The sequence below is a fragment of the Cyprinodon variegatus genome, unplaced genomic scaffold (genome assembly GCF_000732505.1).
Source record: "Cyprinodon variegatus isolate N-32 unplaced genomic scaffold, C_variegatus-1.0 Scaffold1633, whole genome shotgun sequence".
Classification (NCBI taxonomy): Eukaryota; Metazoa; Chordata; class Actinopteri; order Cyprinodontiformes; family Cyprinodontidae; genus Cyprinodon; species Cyprinodon variegatus.
Genome location: NW_015152086.1, coordinates 58,478 through 73,314, shown reverse-complemented (window position 1 = coordinate 73,314; position 14,837 = coordinate 58,478). Strand labels below are relative to the sequence as shown.

The 14,837-nt window shown below is 39.7% G+C and overlaps 1 protein-coding gene across 3 annotated transcripts in view; it reads left to right on the top strand.

Moving 5' to 3' along the window:
- The window catches only part of slc4a2 (solute carrier family 4 (anion exchanger), member 2), a 54,193-nt gene extending 39,693 nt beyond the window's left edge, over positions 1-14,500 (top strand). For all 3 annotated transcript variants that reach the window (XM_015404107.1, XM_015404106.1, XM_015404105.1), the window contains 16 exons: positions 2,369-2,549; positions 2,640-2,775; positions 4,270-4,468; positions 4,550-4,658; positions 4,787-4,971; positions 5,050-5,266; positions 5,339-5,545; positions 5,859-6,007; positions 7,785-7,979; positions 8,323-8,544; positions 9,668-9,757; positions 9,835-10,001; positions 11,358-11,611; positions 11,703-11,872; positions 11,955-12,128; positions 12,760-14,500. In XM_015404107.1, the coding sequence (XP_015259593.1) occupies positions 2,369-2,549; positions 2,640-2,775; positions 4,270-4,468; positions 4,550-4,658; positions 4,787-4,971; positions 5,050-5,266; positions 5,339-5,545; positions 5,859-6,007; positions 7,785-7,979; positions 8,323-8,544; positions 9,668-9,757; positions 9,835-10,001; positions 11,358-11,611; positions 11,703-11,872; positions 11,955-12,128; positions 12,760-12,840 (2,736 nt within the window). In that variant the 3' untranslated portion in view covers positions 12,841-14,500. The remainder of the gene's footprint in view (positions 1-2,368; positions 2,550-2,639; positions 2,776-4,269; positions 4,469-4,549; positions 4,659-4,786; positions 4,972-5,049; positions 5,267-5,338; positions 5,546-5,858; positions 6,008-7,784; positions 7,980-8,322; positions 8,545-9,667; positions 9,758-9,834; positions 10,002-11,357; positions 11,612-11,702; positions 11,873-11,954; positions 12,129-12,759) is intronic.
- Positions 14,501-14,837: the final 337 nt, after the last annotated feature.

Genomic DNA, 14,837 nt, shown 5'->3' with positions numbered 1-14,837 from the left:
TCTGAAAATTAAGCTTTTATCTTAGTTTGATGTAATAATTGTGTTTGTAGTCATTTGTTTTCTTGCTTCCTTTCTCGAATGCAGATATAAACTGTGGCAACGGTTTTCCTATCTCTCCGTCTCTGGTTTAGTTCTGCTCTGGCTCTTTTGTGGAAGAGACAGGGAGAGAAAGAGGTGATTAAAAAAGAATGAATGAGTTCTTTCCTTTCACGCACCAAAAAGAGATGGAGGAGAGAGAGAGAGGCTCATAGGTAACCAGACACTGGAAGGGAAAAGCTGAGGGATCTATGTTTTATTAACACGGACACGCATTCTCATGCAGCAGGCCAGGTTCACATCTTGCTGCTGTCATGCGTGTGTGTGATGAGAATTAGCCGTGAGGATGTCTTTAAAAGCGAAGGTCCAGATCACGCTGAGTTAGGTCAACTCACCGCTTTGAGACGTTTCGCTCCTGCAGCCTCTACCGGTGGTTCTATACCGTTCTGCCTCACGGCCTGACGGCATCCTGCTGAACATGGACTCCAGTCAAATGGCTCGGTACCAGAAGGTGAGGCTGGGTGACCGGCCATTGTCGGCTTTGACCTGTGTGAGCGTGCTTTGACAGGCATGCAGTGGCTGCAGAGGACTGATTAAAGAGCTCTCCTACTTTTCTGGTGGGGATTTACAAGCTGGACTTGTACTGACCAGCATGTTCATTTAACCTGCTAACGAGCGCCAAAGGCGGATGGAAGACTGCTGATGGACTACAACAAGCTTTGAAGGATCTGTTAGGGGGTTGGAGCTTTTGTTTGAAATATTGCCTCTTAATGATAAAACCCTTATTGATTGTTAGTTCACATAACCTTGAGCACTTAAAGTAACATTTGTGTTTCAGAGCATAACTTGAATTACTAGATCATGATTTCCAGTGGTTGAAACTCAGGTTTAGAAATAAGTTTTAAAATGTGAGTAATTTGATTAATTTCCTGCTTCTTACTTTTAAGCATCCTTAAAGCCTTTGAACCTCCATTTTAAATGGACCGTTTTTTACCTTTACTGAGTGTTTGGCACATGTTTGGGTTTGTTTGGTCATTAGAGCATGACTACTGTTCCAGGTAGAATTTTACAAGCAGGAATCCTGGACATTTTCATTAACCATTGACCTTTAGTTATCTGAACTGTTCTTTTGCTGCAGCAGCAATCATTGATGCACAAGTTTGCATCTAATCTGGATTTTCCTATTAGAGTCCAAATTATATGCAAAAAGGCTGAAATGTGTGCATAGAGCCCCAAAAATACTTGGGTGAACATCTCCAAGAGGTTTTGCCTTCACTACTGATTTGTGGATTTTCTCTCATCCACACTTTATCAGAATTTTACATATGTGTTTGAAAATATACAGTGGGTACAGAAAGTATCCAAACCCCTTTGATTTTAGCAAATGGTAGCATGAAATAAAAAGTAAAAAATTTAAAGTCCATTTTATTTCTCAATGTACACTAGGTACCCCATCTTGACAAAAAAACAAAAACAAACATGTAGATTTTTTGGCAAATTTATTATAAAAAAATGTAAAACTGAAATCAACTTTTTTGATTTTAGCAAATGCTACAATGAGATGGAGTGAAAAATGTAAAGGGGTACTTTCTGTACCCTCTGTACAATCCCACAAACGACCCAGGAAACCAAGACTTGAACTAAGACTCAAGTCTATCATATACTAGGAAATGCTGGATGATTAGTCCGCATTGTGAACTCTTTGATATCAAAATGGTTTCAGAAGGAAACTTCTGCTGTATTTACACACTCAAATTAAATTTCCACTTGCTGTGATAGGCGAGCCAAATGGCCTCTGGAGAAAAGCTTAGATCAGAGGAGGCCTAGATTAAGCTTTTTTGATCAAAATGAAAAAAAAAATGTAGTCTGTGTTCAGAAAAAACAAGCAAAGCATGGTGATTGCTGTATTATGCTGAGGGTTGCTTACGTTGACAGGGATACTGATGAAATAATGATGGATTAACTCTTACTTCTTAAGCTTAACCTAACAGCTTCAATTTACCTCCTTATAGTTCCGGTATGTCAAGACCTTGTTAAATCCCATACAAAAGCACAATTCTTGTTAACCTGCTATATGGCCAAATAATTGAGTGTAAATATTCAAACCCATATGTAAAATTCTGACGTGTGGATGAGATAAAATCCACAAACTCTTCTTTTGACAAATGTTTTTTTTTTGTGCTCTACAATCTTTTCACTGCAGCTTAAATGAATGGTTCAAAAAAATAAGGAGCCTTAATTGGTACATCTCAGCTCTGTTGGTGTCATTAACTGCAAACTCGAGCTCCACGTTCAGTCAGCTAAACCTTCATTCTCGTGACATCACCTTCAGGTTTTTGTGGAACTGAACGAGCTGACGATAGACAAGAACCAGGAGATGCAGTGGAAAGAGACGGCTCGTTGGATCAAGTTTGAGGAGGACGTGGAGGAGGAGACAGACCGCTGGGGGAAGCCTCACGTTGCTTCCCTGTCTTTCCGCAGTTTGCTCGAGCTGAGACGGACCATCTCCCACGGTAAGAAGATTACTTTTTATGCTGCTGCATTACTTTATACTCGATAGGACTTCAACACTAAACTACAGAGTCCTGTATGCGTTTTTAAAGGCGCTGTGCTGCTAGACCTGGACCAGAAGACCCTACCAGGCATCGCCCACCAGGTGGTGGAGCAGATGATCATCTCTGATCAGATCAAAGCGGAGGACAGATCCAACGTCCTGAGAGCTCTGCTGCTTAAACACAGGTGGAAAGATGAAAGGAAGCTTTCTCTTGTGTTATCTAGGATTTCTGACAGTGCCCACATTGTTCCCAGAAAAGAAGCTCATTTCCAACAAATAGTGGAAACTAGAGTCCGCTGCTGTATATGCACATCTGTTGGCACATTCAAAAGCCTTTTAAAATTCAACTGTTAATTACTACCATATGTTTTTCTAGTTTAGAAAGAAACCACCTTTAATATGAGCACAATTTAGACAGTGGGGAATTTTCTTTTTTTTTTATATCTCTGATATTACAGCTGTATATTCCTCTGCTGTTGATAGTTGTACAACGTTATTTTATCTATAAAGCCAAAGAAAAACGTGCCCACAGCATGACAGATCCTCTACCTTACAGGCTTTTCTAGATTTTCATATTTTTTCGAAGACACTCCTGGAGCATTTGTTGCTGAAAGGTTATTGGTCAAAGCAACAGCACCTTGTAAAATCATAGTGGAGTTTTGCACTCTTATTTAAATTTGTGATTGAGAGAACTGTTTCCTGAAATCCCACCCAAACAGCTGGATGGCATGTGTGCAGTGTCCAGAGGTAATCATTGAGACTTTATGGCCACAACTATTCTGCCTCTTTGCAGAATAGTTTGTTGTATCAGTCACACGTTTTCAGATTTTATCGGTTCATGCTGTAATGCATAATCACCAGGTACCGAGAGCATTTAAAGATAAATAACCCCACAGCACCACTGATCCCTCACTATACTTTAGATCAGTGTTTTTCAACCCTGGTCCTCAAGGCACTCTGCCCTGCATGTTTTAGATGTTTCCCAGCTTTCACACACCTGTTATCAATTGATAGCAGATTATCAGGCTTTGCTGAACTGCAATCATCTGAATCAGGTGTGCTGAAGCTCAGAAACATCCAAAACATGCAGAGCAGTTTGCCTTGAGGACCAGGGTTGAAAAACCACTGTTAGAAAGCTAAGTGCTTGATGTTCATGACAGAGATGAATACCTTGGGTCTCATTCTTTGGTCAGTTTTTAAACAGTGAATTCTATGAATTATCTACCTTCCTTGCGTCATAAGGTCCTGCCCTCTGGGAAGTTTGCCTCCATCATGTCATATGGATGTTTCTAGAAATATAGCACGCTATCAATTACTTTTTAAAGTCAGTAATTATGTTGTTAAAATAAATTTTTGGGTTCTGTAATTTTCTATTTAAAGATGGTGATTTGAAAATCTCTCGAGTGTCAATTTGTATTGGCACTTGCTAGAGGGACAAATTTAAACATTTCATTTATTAGCAGGGGCTGCAATAATAATTCCAAGGGCGCTTCAGAGGCCCCCTATGGTTTAATGTCACAGCCATGAAACCCAGATACTTGCACAGAAAATCATTTTCATGTGTTTCAAGTTGATTTCCCTCTCTGCTGCACACTTCCTGCTATTAGATGGCTTCATGCTTGGTCTCTGCCTCTCTTCCTCCTGCTCAACCTCACTCTCCCTTTTCCTGCCCCCCAAAGTCACCCGAGCGACGAAAAGGAGCATGCTAGCCATTTCCCCAGAAACATCTCAGCAGCAAGCCTTGGCAGCCTTTTAGTACACCACTCCGCCAACCACAACCATCAGATGGAGCCGTCAGTGACCGACCCCCTCATGGGCACCGCCAACTCCACAGCGGACAACGACACTCGCATCGACATGGACAGAAGTGAATCACAGGTGGGTCTCTGCTCAAGGTTCTCTATAAAAGTTCTCTCTCGGGATTTTCTTTCCTCTTCATCTGTATTGCTGTGTTTACAGCTAAAGGAACCAACTCTGGGGCCTGGCATGCATCGATCCAAGTCCAAACATGAGCTGAAGTTGCTGGAGAAAATTCCAGAAAATGCTGAGGCCACAGTCGTCCTTGTAGGCAAGTTATTATTGTTAAAATACAAAAGATTTTACTCTATTTTTCTACTTTAATCACACGTAACATTTGTTCTGGTTTAACCTGAATCTTTATCTGGCTTTTTTTTATCCTCTGTCGTTTTTTTCCAGGTTGTGTCGATTTCCTGGAGCAGCCCACAATGGCCTTTGTGAGGCTCCAGGAGGCAGTGGAGCTGGAGTCTGTTCTGGAAGTACCTGTTCCCGTCCGCTTTCTCTTCGTCCTGCTTGGACCTCCAACCACCAGTATGGACTACCACCAGATTGGACGCTCAATCTCCACCCTAATGTCTGACAAGGTAAGCAGAAAATCCAAGTATAGAGTTGATGTTTTTCTTTTAATTGCTTAACTTATCCACATTTCCTTTTGTCATCAGCAATTTCATGAGGCAGCTTACCTGGCAGACGAAAGGCAGGACCTGCTGAATGCCATCAACAGTTTCTTGGACTGCAGTATTGTTCTGCCACCTTCAGAGATGGCAGACGACGAGCTGCTGCGCTCTGTTGCACGCTTTCAGAGGGAGATGCTCCGTAAGAGGGAAGAACAAGAACAAGTTAAACTAGCAAAAGAGCCAAAAAGCTTTGAGGATAAAGGTAAGCTTCTGTTTATTTGGGGGGGATTTAATCATATTGCTGGATAACAGCTTTGTTTTTTTTATCACCCAGAAGCCCTCCTCAAACCTTCGAAGAAATCAGACGATCCCTTAGAGCGCATGGGCCGCCCCTTTGGGGGGCTCATAAGAGACGTTCAGCGTCGATACCCGAAATACATCAGTGACTTTAAGGACGCCCTGAACAGCCAGTGTATGGCTGCAGTTATCTTCATCTACTTTGCTGCTCTCTCTCCAGCAATCACATTCGGAGGTCTGCTAGGTAAGGGTGGGTGGGATGTCTCCAACTTAACCAGTTTTATGCAGGATTACAAGTGTCCAACTTCAGTAAAGTATTGGTTCAGGGTTTTAGTGTAGTGCAGCTTTAGTGTACATTTACATTTTATTCATATGTAATTTTTTCTTTATTTCGAGGTGAACTGAACAGAATAAAGTCACATTAAGGTTGGAAAATCTTTAGCAGTGATTTTTCTCCTTCTCAGAACGATGATGTTTGACGCAGATATACCCTTTTTTATTTCTAATAATATCAATGTTTCTCAATTTAAAGTTCATTTATCTGTATCTGTTTTAAGGTGAAAAGACAGACGGGTTGATTGGTGTTTCTGAGCTAATCGTCTCGACTGCAGTCCAGGGGGTTCTGTTCTGCTTACTGGGAGCTCAGCCGTTGCTGGTGGTGGGCTTTTCTGGACCTCTTTTAGTCTTTGAAGAAGCCTTTTTTAGTGTAAGTTTATCATTTAAGCTAATATTTACAGCAGGATAACGGAAAATACATTTGAGGGAATGAATATTTTGCAACTTTTTTATTTTTTTAATTGATCTCTAGAACTTGCAATACATCTTATCAACAAATAAGTAACATATAAATAAACTGAACTTTTTTTTTTTTTTTACTTTTTTTATTTGTTGTTGCATCATGGCCACAACTTATTAGACTATTGGTTTGAAGAAAAAAAACTGACTAACAAAACAAGAAAAAACTGAATACAAAATTGAATACGTTTTTTTTAAGAGCCAAAATTGTTGTGGGAAAATGTTACCATAAACATGCATAGTCTGTTTTTTTATTTTTTAAGATATACATTTTACTGGACACACAGCTGTAAGCTACATGTGTGGCCACATTATGCTAATTTTGGCATTCTTATTTGTTTTGTTGGTGATGTTCCCTTTTGTATCTCTGCTTCTGTCTCCTTGAACCGGTCGGCCTCAGCAGATGGCCGCTCACACTGAGCCTGGTTCTGCAGGAGGTTTTTTCCTGTTAAAAGGAAGTTTTTCCTCTCCACTGTCGCTGCAAGGATGCTTAGTGTGAGGGATTGCTGAAGAGTCAATGAGTCGATGCCATCAACTGGTTTTCCTTAGATGGAAAAATTTGAATCAGACTGTATGATCTTGTTGAATTGTCTTGAGATGACATGTGTTGGGAATTGGCGCTATATAAATAACTGAATTGGAATTTAATTGAATTTAACCTCATGCAGTTCTAGTGGTTCAAGTGAATTTTCTTCAGATAAATTGTACAGAAAGTCTTGAAGAGCACATAAAGCAATTGACTTAGAGGTGTTCTCCATCCATGCATGCATGCTGTCAACATCAGAAAAAGGGGGCTTTGGTAACGGGTTAGGGTTGATAGTTATAGCGGCATGTGCGTTATGTGTTAGAACTGGTCTTACCATTTAAAATGTATACAACACTTTGCTCTATATCCCTAGTCGAAATGACCTGGGACTAGTTAGTATGGTGCCGTCTGTAGATTTCAGTAGTGCATATCACATCAGATGCAGCCGCCAGTTGATACTGAATTTTTTTTTTCTTGCATTTGCTCATCCATTCGCTGGTTTATTAGATCTGTGTGGCATTTATCATCGTATGAAAACAGAGGAATAAACAGTAATCTCTGTATCACAGATGTGGGACCCCAGAAAAATCAGAAACTCTTATCTAGCATTGATTAGACTGACATCCAATAATCTTCTTCGTGTCAGCCTTAAACAACCTTTATCAATCAATCAATCTCTGTTTACAAGGGAAAGTGACAAAAAGGGATTTGAAGATAAAACGTTTACCTTTAGATTCTGTTTGGGAGAAAAAAATGTTAGACATCTGAGTAGAAAGATGAGCTGTAAGATTGGGTTGGTTTTATTTTTTCATCTTGTTTGTACATTTATGGATCATAGACTTAAAGATGATCATTTTCTGGAGGGTTTCTGTAAGGCTGGCCAAAAGGAAGCAACTGAATGTAAAACTGAAGAATAGTGCACAGATTGAACCTTGAGGTATCCCATGAATGAACTGAGGAGATTATGTTTGCTGTTTAAAATTCAACAAAAGGTCATGTAAGATGTTTCGATAGTGACAGAGGCAGTGGAAGTTTATTCCTAAATTATAGTATCGGAGATGCTTTTTTCCTGAATATTTTTTTTTCTTTATGCAGCATTTATTTCCATTTACTGTGATGCCTTGTAAATGGTTCATTGTACCGTTCCTTTCCCCCACCACAGTTTTGCAAAGCCAACAGTATGGAGTACCTAACGGGCCGTGTCTGGATCGGCTTTTGGCTCATTATCATCGTCGTCATTACAGTGGCCTTTGAAGGCAGCTTCCTGGTGCGCTTCGTCTCCCGCTTCACCCAGGAAATCTTCTCCTTCCTCATCTCCCTCATCTTCATCTGCGAGACCTTCATCAAGCTAGGCAGGGTAAGCTTTAGATTTGAAATTACAAACGTTTTAGCATGCGGCAGGATTGCGTAACAGACGTTAAATCGAACTGACTAATCTTTGGACGGCACTCAAAACATGGGGTCAAAATGAGAATGTTTTTCTAACAAGAGCTTCTGAAATCTTTTATGACTGATTTACTTTGAAAGAAGAATAAGCTGAAGGTTACATTTTTAGAGGCTTGTGATGTAGGAAGATTTGATTATTTTTAGAGTTCTGTGGCTAACACATAGGTCCTGAAGCTTGATGTTTTCTGATGGATGTAACCACTTAATGTTTTGATAAAGGTTATGTTGCTTAAACCAGGATCTTTTATGTTCAGATATTCAAGGAGCACCCTCTGAAACGCTGCTCCATCAACACCACCTTAGATGGACAGATGTCTGCAGAAAACATCAGCACGATGCACAACAGCAGCACCAATGTCGTCACGGTCACTGGAGAGCCCAACACCGCTCTGCTCTCTCTGGTCCTCATGGCTGGCACGTTTTTCATCGCTTATTACCTGCGCAAGTTCAAGAACAGCGCCTTTTTCCCCGGCAGGGTGAGCATGTATGATTTTATGCAGTGAAAGTAATCGACCGGACAGGTGAAAGGGGGACAGTAAAATTAAGGTTTTTCCAAAATGTAAAGCTTTAAACCTCTAGAGATCATGGATACATTAAAAAGGCCCAACTAAAATTATTTTAGACCTTTAATTATTTTTTCTTGTCAAATATAATCTGAAAATAATTTTTTTTTTTTTTTTAAAGGAATAATTTCTTTCCTATTTTCCGTAATCCTCACAGGACCAGACTCTAAAAGGTCTAAATACATGATGAGCTCAGCTAACAGTCAGCTGAATGGTTCTTGGGTGGCTTCTCTTCTGACAGATATAAACCTGGTCCATACATTTGCAAGAAGGTTGAGTTCTGAACTATGTCATCAGTCTGCTTGATCCATTGCAACATCTTTTTACCAGTTGGACCATAATATGTTCACAAGCTTGCTGTTTGGAGTAAAAATAAAAAAAAAATGAGAGTTACAGGGCCTCTATATCCTCCAACCAGGCTGTGTCCGAACGTCTGCCCTAACCCCTGGATCACTATATAGAACGGGTCTATATAGTAGACTTTATAGTGAACTCCATTAACTGACCGTTTTCGACAGATGATCAGTTATTTTCCCTTCCTGTTGGTCACGTAACTCCGCTTCCCCACAGGGTACCTGCGCCATCTTTATTTGTCGCTGCTGTCACAGCAAATCCCATGATGCTTTGCAAGGAGAGCTATCCACGCAAAGCATTCCGGGATATATTTGCTTGCTTAGTGACAATGGATGATCACTACTTTTCAAGGTGCATTATGGGAAATTTCTGGTCCAATACTTTTTCATCCAGTAGACATTCGGACACTCATTTAAAATGGCCTAATCACTATATAGTGCCCTTTATAGTGATTAAGGCGGAGCCTCTGTGTGTTTAATGTACTTGCTAGCCCCTCACTGTGGTTGTGTGCATAAATATGGGATTTAATGAAAAATATAAATTCAATTTCAAGTTTAACAGCAAATGGATGAAAGAGTTCCTTTGGGTTTTTTAGTTGGTTGAACCGTGAGGAAGACGATGTAATTTGGTTAATATTTCTAACTCTTTTTTGTTTTCAACCAGCCTGAACTTTGTTTTCTAGTTTCGTAGGGTTATTGGAGACTTTGGTGTCCCCATTGCAATCCTCGTCACGGTTCTGGTGGACTACAGCATAGAGGACACATACACTCAGGTTGGTTTCAGAGGATCTGTTGTTGCCTGTTTATCTGAATAGCAGCCATGCTCAGAGCTGTCTTTGTTCCTATTCAGAAACTGAGCGTCCCCAAGGGTTTCTCTGTGACGAGTCCCGACAAACGAGGCTGGATCATCAATCCTTTGGGCTCGGACGGTGAATTTCCCATCTGGATGATGTTCGCCTGCTGCTTGCCTGCTCTGCTGGTGTTCATCCTCATCTTCATGGAGACTCAGATCACTACGTGAGTAACACTGCTGACAGATGTTTGTTTTGATCCTTGCTGGTAAATTATTAACTAAAACTGATCCTAAAGAGACCTGACGCTTAGGTAGTGCTGATAAAAACAACCAAAAAAAAAACAAGGACTTGCTGTACTCCTGAGTCAGAGGAGTCAATACATGGACATAACTACTCTTTTCTGTTTCCTTAAGCCCATGTCCTTGCCTTATCTTTCCTTCTTTTCTTGTCCTTGCCTATCTCTTTGTCCTGTTAATCCATTCTTTTTCTCTTTATGCATTTTCTTTTACCCTCAGCCATCCCTCTATCATTCCACCTATGTGTCCCATCTTTGATTCCTAATGGTTTTCTTCATATTTTCAAATGTTTTTATTTCTTTCCTTTCTCTTTCCATCCTCCATATTTAAATCTACCTGCCGCATAAATACTAGCTTTACATTAGTAGTAAATCTCTCTTCTTCATTACAAATATTAACTTGAAGGACCAAGAACTCTCAAAAGTGAACCTGTAAACGTGCAATTTTAACATATCCTGTTGGAACCCTTGGGTAACTGTTTTAAATCTTAGTGAAACATTGGAGTATTTTTTCTTGTTGTTTTTTGTTGTTGTTTTATCTAAACTGAAAGATCCTTCTTGATATTATACAAACATTTGTTTGTATAAAATGGCAGCCCTGATCTAAAAAGTCAAACAAGTAGAGGAGAAGTTAAATTTAGGAAAATTAAAACCTACCAATAATTACCAGCTGTATTTTTAGATAGATGCATTTTATTTCATTTAGTATTGTGCTGCCTAAAGTGTGTTAATCAAAGCAAATCGCTGCAGAAGATCCTTTCTGTCTACAGCTATCAACACCTACAACAACTTGTTGAAAAACTGCCCATGAGTTACTGAAACATATTATTTCCCTTTTGGATTAACTAAGTATTTATGAATTTGAACCAAGTATTAGCTCAAAGGTATTGTGAATTTTTGAAAAATCCCACCCTCTCCACTTTAAAAAAAAAAAAAATAAAAAAAGAAGCACAACCCTGTTGTGCTTTTTACCATAAATAATAAATTATGAACAGTTCAGTTTGTGCCTTCAAGTAATTTGCCCATAGGAAGACGTTACCTGGATATAATGAAATATCTTAAGAACGGCTCCAAATGACACAAAAATAATATGGGTGAGTAGAACATGATGTAATAACGTAAAATCAAGGGCCCAATATAAAAGAAACGGCATTCCCCTTTAAGGGCCCAGTGTAAAAAAAAAAACAGCGTTTCCTTTTAAGGAAATTACATAGAAAAGTACGTCTGCATCAGTAATAAGTCAAAGTAAGGAAAAATCAAGCTGTGCTATTTTCCCTCCTGCAGGCTTATTGTCAGCAAGAAGGAGCGGATGTTGGTGAAGGGTTCTGGTTTCCACCTGGACCTCCTGCTGATCGTGGTTCTCGGCGGCTGCTCAGCTCTGTTCGGGCTCCCATGGATGGCTGCCGCCACCGTTCGCTCAGTGACCCATGTCAACGCCCTCACTGTGATGAGCAAAGCTGTCGCCCCTGGAGACAAGCCCCGCATCCAGGAGGTGAAGGAGCAGAGGGTCACCGGGCTCCTAGTTGCTGTCCTGGTTGGTAAGTGTCACCTACTGGGATGTATGTAGGCCCATTAAAGCCCTTTGTGTGTCTTTTGCTGATATTTATTCTAGTTTTTCTGTGTTTCTAGGTTTGTCCATTGTGATTGGGGAGCTGCTGCGTCAAATCCCCCTGGCCGTGTTGTTTGGCATCTTCCTCTACATGGGAGTAATGTCACTTAACGGCATCCAGCTAACAGAGCGAATGATGCTGCTCCTCATGCCCCCAAAGTATCACCCTGACCACACTTACGTACGCAAGGTAAGAGGAGTGGAGGACTGAGAATTGCTACTGTTCAGAGGTGTGAGTTTACATGTCTGATGGCTTGATATGTGTCCCTCAGGTTCGTACATGGCGCATGCATCTGTTCACCTGCATCCAGATGGTCTGTCTAGTTGTCCTCTGGTCCGTTATGTCCACCCAGGCGTCTCTGGCTTTCCCATTCGTCCTCATCCTCACAGTCCCTGTCAAAATGTTCGTGCTGCCTCGCGTCTTCAATGAAAGAGAGATGGCTTGTGTAAGTTACCCACTGGGGGAGCTGTGAGTTGTTCAGCCACCTGTACCGCTGCATAATGCAGACCCTGTGCTTGGCCATCTCAGTGAGAGTGTGTTTGTTATCAGCTTTATAGATGGTGTTTTTAATAGGAAAAACTCTATGGTATTTGTTGTAAATTCTATGTTCTTTTATGAATATTTATTGTAATCCTCTTAAAATAAGGATCTGAGAAAATCTGAGATCTGAGCAGATTTCCAGAGCTTAACAAATACGTAACAGTTATTTTTTATTTATAATGCCCTCAGCTGCTGAAACAAATCAAGCCACAAAATGTTTAAAATGAAAAATGGTTGCATCAAACATTAAGACCCAGGAGGTAAAAGCTCAGATTTACTTTAACTTGGGCTGCATTCAGGCAGAATGTCAAAAAGGCGCCCCATTGGCTCAACTAGGACTGAAGTCAAGGTACTTTAATAGAAAAATACCAAGATATATATGCAAACAAATAGGTAGAAGTTTTTAGTGCAAGATTAAAAAGCTGCAATTAGATATAAAGTTTTTTTTTTACATGGTATTTATATATTTCTGCTTAAAATAAACGTACCATATTTCTTACTGTAAAATCTGTCTTCCCCTTTCTCTCTTTTCTCAGCTGGATGGCGACGATGCGGAACCAAAGTTTGACGAGCGTGACTGTCACGATGAGTACTCTGAGATGCACATGCCCGTGTAGCTATGCTGCCATGCCTCCCATCATCACTGAACTCCACTCAGAACCAGCGGACTCTGGGTCAGAATCTGCAAAGTAAACATCGCTGGGCAACAATATCGTTGCTTGCGCCTTTTTTAATATATTGTGTGCTGGATAGCGTCAGATTTCTGTAGCGCTACAAAACAGTGAAAGAGTGACAAAGTGAAGAGATTTAGCTTTTTTCATTACATTTTGTTTTATTTATTTCAGGGGACAGAAGATTTCTAATTAAATAAAGTGATTACAAGCTAAGAATGTTGACATAGCAGTAGATGTATGCGCAAAAATTATTACCTTTTAGCCCTGAAAGGTTGCTATGATTCACATTGAATATGTGGAAAATATCTAGGATACATTCCTTTATATTAACATGTTGTTAGTTTTTCACATGTTTTTCTTTCTTTCAAATCCACTAAGCGCCTTATGAAGGAAACGATATACTGAGCTGTTTTTTCCTCCTCATTCTGTCTTATTGTAGACAGTCAATCACTTTAAACATGAAGGTTGTAGCACTTTTTATAAGAAACCAAATCTTAACTGTTTGACTATTTTATTTTAGTGTTCTTGAAAACCTCTGGAATAATATCGCTTTAGGTGAGGAATTTTACTTCATTTTTTAATTTATGAGTTATTTTAAAACGGATGCTGCAGTTTAAATCATCTGATTCAGTGCGTGCAGTGACGCAAGATCACCAGCAGAGGGGGATCTTGGGTTATTCACCAAAAAAAAGCAGTTTTATTGTTGTATGAATGCCACATGTTCTTGTTTCTCATCATGCAGAGTTAATTTTTGTTATTTAAATGGCACGGAGGTTTCACAAACACACTCTAATCATCTCAATGCACATGTACAGGACACTAATGTTCGAATATTTTCTGTTTTACACTCGGTGAGTTGGTTTCTGGGAAAATGCTGTTAATTTATTACTACTTGTCCAAGTGCCAAATATCTACTGTGTGTGTAGCGGTCAGAAGAATAAGCTGTAGCAGGTTGGTCGTCTTCTGATTGTCAACGCTTTTACCCATTTTAACTCTAAAACATTCCAGATTTTAACTTTGATTTATTTATGGTTTTATCATTTCAGTTTCAGCCATATTTCCATGTAGACGGTGCAGAAAATGCCAATGAACGAACTCTGTGATGAAAGGCTTTAAAACGATGTACTTTTTAAAACGGTTTCCATCATGCTGCGTCAGTGTAACCTGGATGGGTTAAAGTTTTGACAGAGGCAAATATTTTAACCCTTCCTGACTTCTGTTACAGCCACACATGCATGTCAGACACTACGGCAGGGGGTGGGGCGAGTATGCGTTTTTAAAATGGGAAATGTTACAGTGTTCTGCACTTTGAAATCAGACATCTGAATTATGCATATGTGGCATCACTGCTATGTGGTTAAAGAGTACTACAGAGGTTTTTATCTGCTTTTAAAGTATGCAAACACTCAGCTGCGCTTTATCCATAATTAATTAGATGTGGCAGATTTTGTGCAGTGTTTCAAATCAGTGTGCCTTTCTAGCTCTGAATTTTGTGATCAAGTCTTTTGAGATGTTTAGATTTGTTGTATTGCAATGTCAAATCAGTGAGGCTGTTGCTGATCTGTGAATCCATGGTTAAGATACTGATGACAAATAAAAAGTATTTTCTATTTATCTGGTCTGTTTTGTTTTTTTTTGTTTGAGAAATTACTTTTCAGCTTTTCTGTGCACAAATTGCCTGTAATAAAGTGAAAATATGGTATAAATATATTAAAATCTAATTCAAACCAGTAGTGTAATTACACCCACCAGTTTTGACTGTGTGTCAATACAATCTGTTTTTTTTTTTTCTCTCCTATTTTTTCCTGAAGATCTTGCATTGTCAGGTCAATCCCACAGCTTGGATAGACTGATGTTTGTAGAGTCACTCCAACAGTGTTAAAAACAATATGTAAGTGTTCTTGAAAAAAATCTCTAATTGGTGCAGGTTGTCTTTCATG